We start from the raw sequence: 13,699 nt of genomic DNA, 5'->3' as shown, positions 1-13,699 counted from the left end.
GGAAGCCTCTACAATGTACAGTAGGGGAGACCCGAGACAAAAAGGGCATCAAGCTATTTTAAACTAGAGGCTCTAGTATTAGGATACTCTTATTCAGCCTACCTGTTCATGAGGTCTACTTAAGATGTAATTTTGTGTTTTGTTGCTCAGAGAATGAAGATATTATTTTTTGACGAGGATCCACCATGGGTCAAAACATTGTTACCATTAACAATTGCAATTTTGATAAATCACCTCACTGTTATCATGTTATCCAGTCCAATCAAACCACACATCAACAAACCCCTGTCAGCGTGTGACTGAAAGGCAGAGCAAGGGACACAAATACATCTTATTTGTCTACTGAAATATCAGCTAAAGATGCTAGTCAAGTTGTTTGTCAAGTACTCCATGCAGTATAATGTGGTACAGTGCTGGAACACAAGAGAAAGTCAAAATATTATTAGAACTGAGCACCATTGTATTGCTTCAAGTAAAACCATTTAAAAAAAAACGTTGCTAATTGCCTCGCAAAATTTCAGAAAAGCTGCAACAAAATCAAGGAGCATTAGTGTTTGTTATAGTGTTCAGTAGGTTAACAGGGAAAATGTAACATCAGACTTTTTGGATTAAAATCAATACTGTGATCCAAGCATTCTCTGTAGAGACCTACACATTTATGAGTGATAGTATACAAATGTCAGTTTCTCATATTAAAAACATGCCTGGTCTAGGTTGAGTGGTCCTCGAGGTGAGGTTTCCTAGAAAGTGTTAAAATAAAAAAACATAAGTAATTATGTCCATAAAGCTGCATGAAGGCTATTTGATGTGCCTATTTGTCAAAAGGCTGGTTGGCTTTCCTTTTGAAGCTTGTCTTTAACATCAAATAATGGCTTGACTATGAGGACTACAGAGGAGGCAACCCGCATAATGATGTGTCAACACACACACCCTAAAGTGAGTGCAGGCTGGTACAGTACACCCTTAAAACAGTGTGACCAGAACCCTTGAACCAGCTGATTTACTGCTTCCTTAACACTCCTTAGGGCCACTTTGAACACCCCTGTGTTGTGTTGTATACTTAAAGGAGTGAACTATTTTTGCACTTTGCACCGCTCTACCATGAAATAAACACCCATAGGTTTTTGATGAATACTTTTTATAATTCAAGAGAAAGAGATGAGAGATAGAGAGAGAGAGTGTGTGAGAGAGAGAGAGAGAGAGAGAGAGAGAGAGAGAGAGAGAGAGAGAGAGAGATTTATAATACTTAACTGAAAATAGCTTTGACTTAAAGCAGACACACAATCTGATTTTATACACTACACATGTGAAGGAGCTGGTCAAATGTCTGAATGTCACTTTTCAATAGAAAGTCATTATTGTCAACAAGGTCCCATGACGGAGTTAGGAATACATTCACATACATTATGACATCAAATGTCACCAAATCCCCATCTCTTAAGACCCTACTCTCACGTTGTTCCTTGTGAAGGCGTCACTAACACAGTTTGGGAATATAAGCATAAGGGGAAATAAAGAGGAAGGAAAGTAAAAAGGCCACACTCTTGAAAACTGTCTATGTAGCATAAGTAGTAGTTATACACATAAATTCTAGCCCCAAAATGTTTTTTTTTGTTGTAAAAACAGCTTTTTAAACTCTAAACTCTGTTCAGTCTAAATCAAGTCAGTCCTACAACAGACCGTGATTAGCTGAGAGTTGTGACACCTCTCCTTTCCCTGACAAATTTGAAGGTTGGGCTTTGGATGGTACACCTCCAAGAAACATATCTCGTTCTCAATTGCATTTTACTTTTAAATGAGAAAGAGGAAAATCTAGGTGAAATCAGGCAGTGCAGTCACTCTTGAAAGCTGTAGCGAGCAGGGCATTGTCCAGGAGATGACACAGCCAAGTCAAGGTCGCTACAATTACCCTTCTCTCCAACTAGGGCGAGAACTTGGGCAGTTTAGTTGAAAGATGTCTTGTATGTAATGTAATGTAAATGGTAAATATCACATCCAATTGAATTCCTCTTTCATTCATTTCACAATTTAAATGGAATTCATTCCAACTCTTGTTGCAAGAGAAGCACACTTAAACATTTATTATGTGTAGGTCTGTGATAAACACTGTCAATCTACTGTCAAGACTAGGACTTTGAAGCCAGCAAAACTGTCAGACATGTTAAGGCTTGTGTTACTTAATATGGCTTTAATTCAGCCAATTTAATACAGTCAATCCCTTTAAGAGCTTAATGTGTCTTACTGCTGACATACAGAGTTGTCTGGAGGATATGGTGTAAACAGTTCTTTACAGTTTGACATAGTGTATCTCCTCTTTGACATACTGTAATATTTATTTTGTTTAAACTGTTTGAATGGTTTACTGTACATTGTAATAATGTTGGACTTCTCTATGCTATGCTTCCCTTCATTGATAGTTTGACACAATGAGGGATTTTAGTGGACAATATTGAAGATAATGTTTTGGCTATGCAATATGTAGTGTAAAGAAAAATAGTTATGTTTTTTTGTAGTTATTTTTTATCTGTAATGGAGCAGTACGTAATGGATATTGCAATGGCATATTTACTGAGGAAGGAGTTGGTGGCACTATATGTCCTGCCCCACAGATACAGACAGAAAGGTGAGCAACTCCTGGATCAAAGCATTGTACAGGAGCTCTGCTGTCAAAATCCATCTGCTCAAAAACCCTATGGGGCCTCAATCACACTAATCGCTTGAATTGGCTAGCCGCTAGATCACAGACAGTCGTGGGTTACTGTTGTAGAGACAGGATCCAGTTGCTCCCTTAAAGCTGGTAATGAGATGATTGGAGAAGAGGGGGATGGGGATAGGTTGGGAGGGGGGTTAGGAGGGGTGCAGGTATTAGTCCCACTCGCATGGAGGATCTTATCTTATCTTATCAACAAGAAAGGGGTGGGGGAGACATGAGATATGGTGTCCGCCGGTTGCCTGTTTGTGGTACCCGGGTAACATGAGAGTATTGACACCTGCTCATCGGAGAAGCCTGGTCGTGGAGCAGATGTTGTCCCTGCCTGCATACACACACACACACGCACACACAGACCCTATTACCAATTGCCAAACACCCCCAAACATGGCCTATATCTCAATGACAGGTATACAGTCATGAGAAAAAATTAGGACACCCTATGAAAACCTTTGTCTTCTTCAACATATTCAAACATATGGACATTTGATATTCATTTGAACAATATTGAAAAATTGAGGTAATATAACTAAACAAATACAACTGAAACAAATTATTTAAAAAATGATTGGTAAAATGTAATTAATAGAAATGCAATCTTCTTGTGAGGAAAAAGTTAGGACACCCCCACATTTAGTTCCACTTAAAATGCCTAAAATTATAATAAAGAGCACCACATCAGGTGCAAATGATTAGAACAGCGTTACAGAGGATTTTGGAGGAGCCTGTCCTATTTAAACCTCAGATATTTAGTTTGGTTTGCTCTTGATTGTTGAAGTGAGTTGCATCACCATGGCGAGATCAAAAGAGCTCTCTGAGGCCTTCAGAAGAAAAATTGTAGATGCATATGAGTCTGGGAAGGGATATAAAAAGATCTCCAAACTATTCGAAATTGGCCATTCCACTGTCCGGAAAATAATTTACAAGTGGAGAACATTTAAAACCACCACCAACAAGGCCAGGTCAGGCCGCCCAAGCAAGTTCAGCCTAAGAGCTGACCGAAAGATGCTTAAAGAAGTCTCCAACAATCCCAGAATGTCATCACGAGACCTACAGGTATCTCTTGCCACAATTGATGTCAAAGTACATGCATCCACCATAAGAAAGAGACTGAACAAGTTTGCATTACATGGGAGGTGTGCAAGGAGGAAACCCCTGCTGTCAAAAAAAAACATCAGGGCAAGACTAAAGTTTGCCAGAGAACACCTAGAGAAAGACCAGAACTTCTGGAACAATGTGCTTTGGACAGATGAATCCAAAGTTGAACTATTTGGGCACAGTAAGAGTAGACATGTTTGGCGCAAAACCAAGACAGCATTTGAGAACAAGAGCCTCATACCAACTGTGAAGCATGGGGGTGGAAATGTCATGGTTTGGGGCTGCTTTTCTGCAGCAGGGCCTGGTCAGCTCACCATCATAGAATCCACTATGAATTTTGTATTGTATCAGAGGGTGCTTGAGGAAAATGTGAGACCATCTGTTCGAAAGTTGAAGCTGAAGCAGATGTGGACCATGCAACATGACAATGACCCAAAACATTCCAGTAAATCTACCAAGGAATGGCTCAAGAAAAATAAATTGAGAGTTCTGGAATGGTCAAGTCAAAGCCCGGATCTTAATCTTATTGAGATGCTGTGGATTGATTTGAAACTGGCTGTGCATGCAAGACACCCCTCGAACATCACACAGCTGAAAGAATTCTGCAAGGAGGAGTGGGAAAAACTTTCTCCCAATTGATGTCAGAGACCTGTAGACAGTTATAAGAAACGTCTAATTGAGGTTATTTCAGCCAAGGGGGGCAATACTAGCTATTAGGGCATAGGGTGTCCTAACTTTTTCCTCAGTAGGAATTGGCATTATTGTTAATTTTTCGTTAAATAAATGATTACAAAGTTACATTTTCATAGTTTTTTGTTCAATTACATCCCCTTTATCTATAGACATTGTTAGAAAGAAGATAACATATTGATATGTCCATATTTTTAAGAGAATAACTTAATATTTTGGGGGGTGTCCTAACTTTTTCTCATGACTGTATGTAGACCTTCTGTAGGGGACAAGAATAAGGAAAGTGTGTGAGTGTGTACGTGCGTGCGTGCGTGCGTACGTGCGTGCGTGCGTGCGTGCGTGCGTGCGTGCGTGCGTGCGTGCGTGCGTGTAAATGGGCATGTGGGCTCATTGTTGCCAAGGAAACTGTCAAAGTTTGTCAAGGTGCAGAAGGATAATATGGTTGTGGTCATGGAGTTTTTGTTTTTAAGTGTGCAGCAGGTCCCCTCTCTCTTGATCAGGTTTCAGCCCCTTTGTCAGAGGAGACAGTATCTTATGAGTTGAGTTGACTTCAGGACACTACAGGAGAAGATGAATGGTAATTCAATGAGCACCTGGTGCTTTTGATGAGAGACAAAGGGGGACTTAGCTGTGCAGTTATCTGCCTCGTATAAACAAAAAGAGTGAGGGTAGGAAAAGGGATAAAGTACCCATAAAAGCATGAAAAGTGCCTTAATGTTTTAAATGTAGTCATTTTGTATGGTATTTCAGTGGAATACTAGATGAAAGTTCAAGAGAAGGGGCAGTCAATGCAAAAAATAAGTGTTACGGTTAGGTAAGGTAGACTGTAATTCGCAGCAACAGGATTTTGCCCAACAGACTTACTCTTTATTTGAGATGTCAACACTTTCTTTACTCATCAAGATGAAAAGGAAACTTGTTGGCTTGCAATTCTGGTTGTCAGTGGAAGATTTACTTATGTTAGCATCTGCTGCTAGGCTTAACCCTGGTCATCATGGCATTGTTATGATTCTGTGAACGAGCAGTGGATCTTCCTCATGTCCCAGGAGGTGACTTGCCCAATTAGAAGCCTAATTAGACAAATCCTACTCTAAAGCCTGCTGGGCTATGTCAGCAATGCCTCACCAGGCTGAACGATAGTCCAGGCTAAGCACTGGGCAAGGTTAAGCACACTAGCTATGGCTGAATACTTAAGTCTAATCACAATTCCAAGGTAAACACTTGTCCAAGTTGTAGTGTTAACTCAGGCAAAATGATAGTCTAGCTAAACACTGGTCAAAGTGTTAGTGCTAATTCAGGCTAGGCTATTCAAGGCTAGACACTTGCCATTATTATATATTAGAAGCTACTCTAGGTTAAATGTTTAGGTACTTATCCAAGGTAATTATCATTTTTGCAAAACACTGTTTCAGTCTTAATGTTTTGGATATCCAAATTCACTATTTAGTATTTGTCTTGGCTAAGCATTGCTCAAAGTATACAGTAGTGCTTGTACTATTTTTGGTCAAAGTCATCAATTCATTCAGAAATGTGACACATAGCACAGTAGGCTATGTAAATAAGATTTGAGACAGCTGGCTTCCTTATCTTTGTGATGATATGGTTCAAAGCCCTAGCAGGAGACCTTTTACGTCAGCACATCAGATGAAATCCCCCACAATCCCCTTCTATAAGCAAATGGTGCTCTTCATATGAATGGTTCACATCAAAGGCAGTGGAACAGGCCGAAGCTGTCAAAGATGGTGTTACCTGATGTGACCATTGACTTGTCACACCCCGAGGAAGGCTCTTGAGCCGAAACGTTGGTGGTGAATAAATGTCACAGCAATGAGAGAAAAGTGTGAGACTTTCAATTTGATTCAATTTAGATTTTACTATTTGTTAAGCTTTGGCCGGTATTAGAATTCTCAAACCGGTATACCTTCCCTCCAAAATGCCCTGGTATTACCTTTGACGACATAACTCAAATTTGTAGCAAATTTACGGCAAGTAGTTCCTCTCTTTCTGGCCATCATTACTAGCCCAAAAGTCAGAGGTATGACCTCCTCCACCCGTTGCCCTCAAGTCAAGAGTTATTGATCATGGTTTGTGATGCTTGTGTACAAGTTTAATTTGCACAATGTTTATTAAACAAATGTTAGTGGGTATAATAATGGAAAAATACAGGGGGAGACGGCATGCACTGTTTCAGACCAACACCACAGAGGACCATACATTGTGTGTTTACATTTGTTAACCGCCCGCTTAAGCGCTCACCCAACATGTTGGATTGTTGACTGTAAACAGAGTCACACTGTTGGGTGTGACATGTTGAGATGTTCAAGACAGAAAACGGTCACTCACATCCATCCAACAGTATCCCTTTGATATGGGTCAATAGAAGAGACATTCAACCACGAGAGAATATCGAATATATGAGATAATCCTGTGATGCAAATAACATTCAGTAACGTATTAGTCTAACTGTACCACAATGTTTATCACCACTCTGGGAATATAACAAAATCCAATCAAAATGATATGATTATGAAAACACCATCATACAGATAGTAACAATGATATAATTATGAATACACCATCATACAGATAGTAACAATGATATAATTATGAAAACACCATCATACAGATAGTAACAATGATATAATTATGAATACACCATCATACAGATAGCCATAGAGAGGAATTTCAAGTAACTTACTTACAGAATTCCACTGTGCTCATGTTTCAGGTATGATAAATACAGTATGACCTCAAATCTACGCCCATTCTTGGAAAATACCACAAAATACAATGATAAACAGGAATGTAATGGTGAATAGCGTGTATTTACCCTTTACACAAAACTGTCGTTTTTAACATTAGCATTAGCACTCGTCATTTTCACATCACTTACAATCATATGATGAATGTAGCAGCACACACTGATGTTAGACTGAGGCGTTTCTAATGCAGAAATGTCAGAAATGGGCCCATGTTGAATACTGTGGGTTCAGAGAGTGGAAACACATAGAGGGTCACATGTAATTGACTCCTTTAACAGTGGCTAGCTTTCATTAAGGCTGCTATTGAAAATGTCACCATGAGTCCCGGGGTTACAGGGGTCGGTGACAGGATACCAAGCCGACCCTGACTCAAAAGTGTGTGTATGTGTGTCTGTATGTTTGTACGCACGCACGCACGTATGCATACACGCACATACGCACACACACACCCACACACCCACACACACACACACACACACACACACACACACACACGCGCACACACACACACACACACACACACACACACACACACACACACACACACAGAGACACACCTTGTCACCTGATCGGCAACATCACAAAGATATCCCTCTTATACAAAGAGGTCCTTGATCTCAACTATAGCATGACGGACTGATGGACATGAGCTTTAGGTATGCCTTTTATGTGTGTCGTCTCTCTGTCTCCAGCCTTTGTGCCTCCTCTTTGCTCCAGGATTACCCCATCGTTTTAGTCAGGAGAAAGATACAACATTGTATTTTGTTGATTTGGAGAGCTAGCCATGAGCTATAATCACTACAGTGTGTACGTGTATTGAATTATATGTAACTCAACACAACTAGGATGTAAACCAATGCCAGTTATAATATAATATATAACTGATACAGTTCAGCATATGTTCATTATTGATGTCAGTTGAGGAGAAAATGAGGGCTTGCTATAACAGTATTTTGAAGAATGGACATGTTGTTTAAGTGCGAACCACGGCCAATGTTATTAGGGAGTCTCTTGCGGCTCTGTGGTGTTACCATGTGGAGATTTGTGGAAACGGCTGAGACAGCATAGGATTTGTCTACTTAGGCAGCACTAATCATTCAACCTCTCACAAGGACAACATAACGCTCCTGGCTTCAGTTAACAGCATAAAGCCTTCATAATCAATGCTAACATGTTTAACATGATTCATGCTAAGGTCAATAACAATTGCTGATCATTTTCTCATTGAAAATAAATTGTAAGGTTTTCAATTGAATTTAAATACATTTTTAATTTAATCATGAAGGTGTTATGCGTTGCTCATACAGTGGGTACTAGTTGGCCAATATATTATAATGTCCACATGCACTTGTGATTTATCGCACACATGACATAAATGGTACATTCTTAATTTAGAAATTCTTTCCAGGTTCATACCAAACATATCACACTGACATCATCCTCTACGTTTGAACAGGAGAGAAGCACTCACAGTGGTTTCTGTGTGTTTTAAAATGTTCCAATTGGTGGGCTTTCCATCTTCCCCCCCAGCCAAACCAGTGGTTAGATCTGGAACTCAAATTAGTGCTATCGTATGTTAGCAGTTAGCACAATAAAAATGACCCTTTTTGTGTGAAACATCGTAAAATTGCAATAGATTTAAATACATGTAAATGTTTCTAGGTCGAAAAATAACGTATTTTGCAATTGGAAGCGTTTTAAATAGATGGACTCTACGTGAGTGGAGTTTCTATATACACTAGCTGGTGGCTGCCAAGATTGTGTATTAATGACAGACGATGCTCAAGCACTGGCAGGAAAGTGAGAAGGGGAAAGTTTCATGACCTCACAGTATATATAATATGGGGGCCTAAAGCTTCTGGAGCCATTATGAAGCCTGGGAGAGGAAACGCGGGAAAGGGGTGATTGGAAACAGATCCATATCCTGTGTGTGTGTGTGTGTGTGTTTGTGTGTATGCAGTAAGTCAGTGCAAATGTATGATGTGATTGAGGTTTAATGTACTGTATGTGTGTGACTTGTATCTGTGTGATCACTCACATTTAGTTCTGTGTGTGTGTGCGTGAGTGTGTGCGTGCGTGCGTGCGTGCCTGAGTGCGTATGTGCGTGCGTGCTTGAGTGCGTGTGAATGACTACGCACAGTCTGCACATCTCTGTCTGCATATCTCACAAATGAGACCATGAGCACACAGGATAAGAAAGTTGCATCGACACTTAATCCATCTCCCATCTCACTCCGTCATGTTCGTGGACCGGTCCTAATCATAACTCACTTTGATCACCTGAAGCCTGATGGAAAAGCAGATATTGAAGCCCCTCTGTTGTACCTTGCCTGTTCTTGTAGACCCCTCAAAGTGACTGATTACCAGTCTTTGTAGACCTCCTCAGATCCCCTGTATTGAAGACCCCCTGTAGATCAGTGATGATGTGAAGATAGTTAATTGCCCGTTGCTCTTTCCTCATTCTGTGTATTCGTCTCCCTAAGTCAGTATTGTCTATGTCAATGACTGGGTTGAGTTGAACATAGGAACGCAGATTGGCAGATACAAAGACACATCAATGTGTCTCATGTCAACCACATCTCTTCTTTCTTGTCTCTACCAAATGGAGTCATTTAACTTCGACATAATTGGCCTATATCACTGGGCAAGCCAGATTATTGTCATTGTCATAAGAGTTCTACTAGTGAGAGCTTAAGAAACCGCAAAAGGCGATCATCATATGAGAGATACAGTATCATTCTGGGCCATGGTTGTTGTGGAGTACAGTAAGAGTGCTGGCTTTGAAGCACTATTTGGTCTGGCTCTCAGACACTGCTGATAAGTAGCTTTCACACCCTTACACATACCGTAACAACATATCAGCAGCACTTACCAGCCCAGGGTCATATTTGAAGAGTTACACCAGATATCCACCATTTGTCATGTCTATTGGTGGTAACATGAGATATGAGCTGTCTGGTCTGATTTCCACCGCAGTCAATTTGACCTGATGAATGGTTTGACCACACACCTGTGGTTTATTACTGTCAGGGGTCAAGTAGTTGAGTTTACGATTCATGCCTGTCAAGACATGCCCATTGGTAAATCCTATCCAAAATCTGTTCTTCAGGTGTGAAGTTCAGGTCAGGTGTACATTTTCTCTCCAATAAATCTGACTGACTGAATCATGACTATGTTGTTCATACTGTAGGTAAATCATGTCAGAAATCTACCCATCTGGAGGTTACAGAAGGTTTAAACTTTTGTCTTGATGAAATGGGGTTGGTCCAGGTATAGTCACCCAAAATCTAAATTGTGAAATACTGTACTCATGTGTTCAGTTCCTTCAAATCTTATACATATAGTTTTTTCTCACTTGGTGTCTGTCAAACATCATCCTACTGTCACCCCAAACCATTTCGAGAAATGTTTATATCTCACACTCTTTCGTTTCCTCTCTGGCAGGTGTACACCTTCAAACAGAATGCTCTCACCAGACAGAAGGTGCAGCCCATGCACCAGAGCAGTATCAGGGGAGTGGAGGACATGGCAACCCTGGAGGATCTTCACGATGGAGCCATCATGCACAACCTGTACTTGCGCTACCAGCAAAGGAACATCTATGTGAGTGTTTACACTGCAGGATCAGTGAACTATACAGCCATAAATATTCTGAAAAAAACTGATATACAGTTTGCTAGCTAATGAAGCAGCTCCTTTAGATACATTTTACAGACTTGGTACTGTATAACCTTTTTTTTCCTAATGTAACCAAAATACATTGTTTGCCAGAGTTGGCTCACAAATTCACATGCTGAAAAGTTACGGAAATCTTTAGGATGAGAAACATCTCTTTGTGTCTGACATTAACACAGTTTAGAGGCCAATGGTTTGAAATCTGTGTTTTATGTTAAAACTCCTACTCCTATACAAACATTTCTCTCACACAAATACTGGTCATGAATTACGAGGTCAGTTGATGAAGAAAACAGAGAATGTGAGAGATGTGGTTTCCCAGGCCTAGAGTTGAGACTTGTTATTCATTCATCCATTAGGGCCCCGCATCACTGTCAAGTATAACAGCAAATATCTCAAGTACTGTTCAATTAATCATTAATTTAGAACTCTAGTTTTAACAGGCACTCTCTCTCAGACAGCCCATTGAACATCACGTTTGAGGACCTACATGTATGACCTTTGCCAACCACTAACATCTTTCTGTTCATCACCTGCTCAACCTTGTGCATAAACAAAACCAATAACATCCCTGAGACATAAAACACCCTATCACAGCATCAGCACCATTCCAATAGCTGTTATACATTCCAAGGATGTTTGTCAAGGTACACCGCCTTCCTTGAGATACAAGATATCATACTTTGTGATTGGAATGCCTCTTCCATGCATTGTAGAGGTTGCTTAATCATTCAAACTCTCTGTCTGTCTGACAGCTGTCAGATAAGAACAGTTACCGAGATGGATAGGCCAGACAGGCTGCCTCCTAGACTAGGCTGTGCAATAGGGAGCCGGAGGAGGTTGGTATCGTAGGTTTTTGAACATTAACTGTAAAACATTTCAAGCATTTCAAGCCAGCCTTTCAAAGACAAGTGGTATGTAGTGATTTCGGTGATGTTCTCTATAGATAAAATCTTGTAATCCTGTAAAAAACTTTAGATAACAAATGTACCAAGAGGTTATGTATGTACCACAGAATGTCCTATATTGCGCAGGGTACATCTGTATCCACAACAAAAGCATCTTGTATAACATTGTTATACAATGTTTCTTGTTTCAGAATCCCAAACCAGCACTATAGTCAACTGCTGCTCCCGTAACACTTTGGTGTAGTGCTTGAATGTACAGTAAACACATTCAAAGTGCTGGACTATGTTCGACACCATTTCGCTGCAGGAAGTTTGCCATAATGTTTCCTTGGCTACAGGGTTGACTGGGTATATATATAAAGCAAAAAGGTGCTTCCCCTGAGGATTTTGGGCTGTGATGGCAGAGATTCAACCTCCGTCTCGGACATTCCCTTTTCTACACAAATCCCCTCTTAAATCAGGCATTCAAACCAGGTCTACTCTGAATTGGGTCCTTGTTTTGCAGCCAAGAGCAACAGATTGCAGAGTGTGAGAGAGTGACGAGGGCTTTAGCTTGTTTGGGTTGACGCTCGTTTTAGAAGCTGGTATTCTGGTGGTGTTCTTGGTGGGAGCTTGGCTGGTGCTATGGGGTCTTGGCTAAGCTAAGAAGACAACCCCAAAGTTTTCCATCCAGGACATACTAGTTAGAATGTCAGCTTTGGTGGAAAGCCACGAGTGAGTTTACAAAAATAATCCTACAGTACGTATAGACACAGGCCAAAGAGTTGTGCCGTACCAAGTAAAATGTGTTATTTGTCTACCCATATCTTTTATTATAATTTGACTGATGAGATAAAGCAAATGAAATGTCCACAATGGATCAAGACAGTAGCAAGACACTGTCTCTAGACTCTATCCAGATATCCAGACTGAGAGAGGGGGATTGATGCATTGTGAAAGAGGCAAAGCGTGAAGTTACTTAGCTAATGATTCAATCATGAAAAGTTAATGTTGACCTTAAGCAAGGCAGCCATTTTGGATCCTCAAAGCAGAAGCAGTTTCTTGGCTTCAGAAACATGTTTTTACATGATGAGTTTTCCTTTGGTTTACCGATAGCCATCTTTCCTAGCATCTCCTTTAATTTTCCCTGTGCCACTTTTCTACTCGAAGAAACTTTAAGGCTGAGATGGGACTGCAATGGCCACCATGATAAATTGATTGGATAATTTCAACCATACGGGAGCGTTCAAACATGATTATAGTAACGAGATGGCATTTGTCAAAGGTTACCCAGGCTAATATGTGGGGATGGCGGCATAAGGCTCCCTTTGTCTCAAGGTTGTTTTGCTGAGGAAAAATGCTGGGTAAGATTTGTTCATTAGGGGAGACAGCAACCTAGACAAGAATGATTGCAATGATTTGTCCTACATATTTTCCTTTTCATGTACCACTGCATACCATAGGTTGTTTTGGGGAGTTTGGTTATTATTTACACAAAATGTTCCTTTGTTTGGTCATTGTCTAAGCTTGTGACACTTGCTTGACACCATTCCTTATTCCATTCCATGCATTACAATGAGACCGCCCTCTGATTTCTACCTCCACCAACCTCCCCTGAAATCCAGATACCTTCTAAAATGTAGATGGATGCATGTGGACAGAAGCTTGCAGAAGCTGTAAATGCTGTCAGTTTGTCTGTACACTGTTCGAAAGAGGCCACTGCACATTCTGACACATCTGTGTTAATTACATTGGGAGTTGTCTTTTTGGGCAGTACTACAAGTGAAAATTACATCGGTAACACGAGTGGCCACTTTGTGGCATGCCTGCCAGACGGCCGATTGATTCCCTGCTAGCAAGACACTACAAACTTCTAT

At 40.5% G+C, this 13,699-nt stretch overlaps 1 protein-coding gene across 1 annotated transcript in view; it reads left to right on the top strand.

The window, feature by feature from the left end:
• Positions 1 to 13,699, top strand: part of myo10 (myosin X) — an 89,461-nt gene that overhangs the window by 23,052 nt on the left and 52,710 nt on the right. The window contains exon 3 of the mRNA XM_083670724.1: positions 10,705 to 10,863. Within this exon, the coding sequence (XP_083526850.1) occupies positions 10,705 to 10,863 (159 nt within the window). The remainder of the gene's footprint in view (positions 1 to 10,704; positions 10,864 to 13,699) is intronic.

This window comes from Argentina silus (genome assembly GCF_951799395.1).
Source record: "Argentina silus genome assembly, chromosome: 1".
Taxonomy (NCBI): Eukaryota; Metazoa; Chordata; class Actinopteri; order Argentiniformes; family Argentinidae; genus Argentina; species Argentina silus.
The sequence above is the reverse complement of the archived record's forward strand: the minus strand, read 5'-3'. Positions and strand labels throughout refer to the sequence as shown.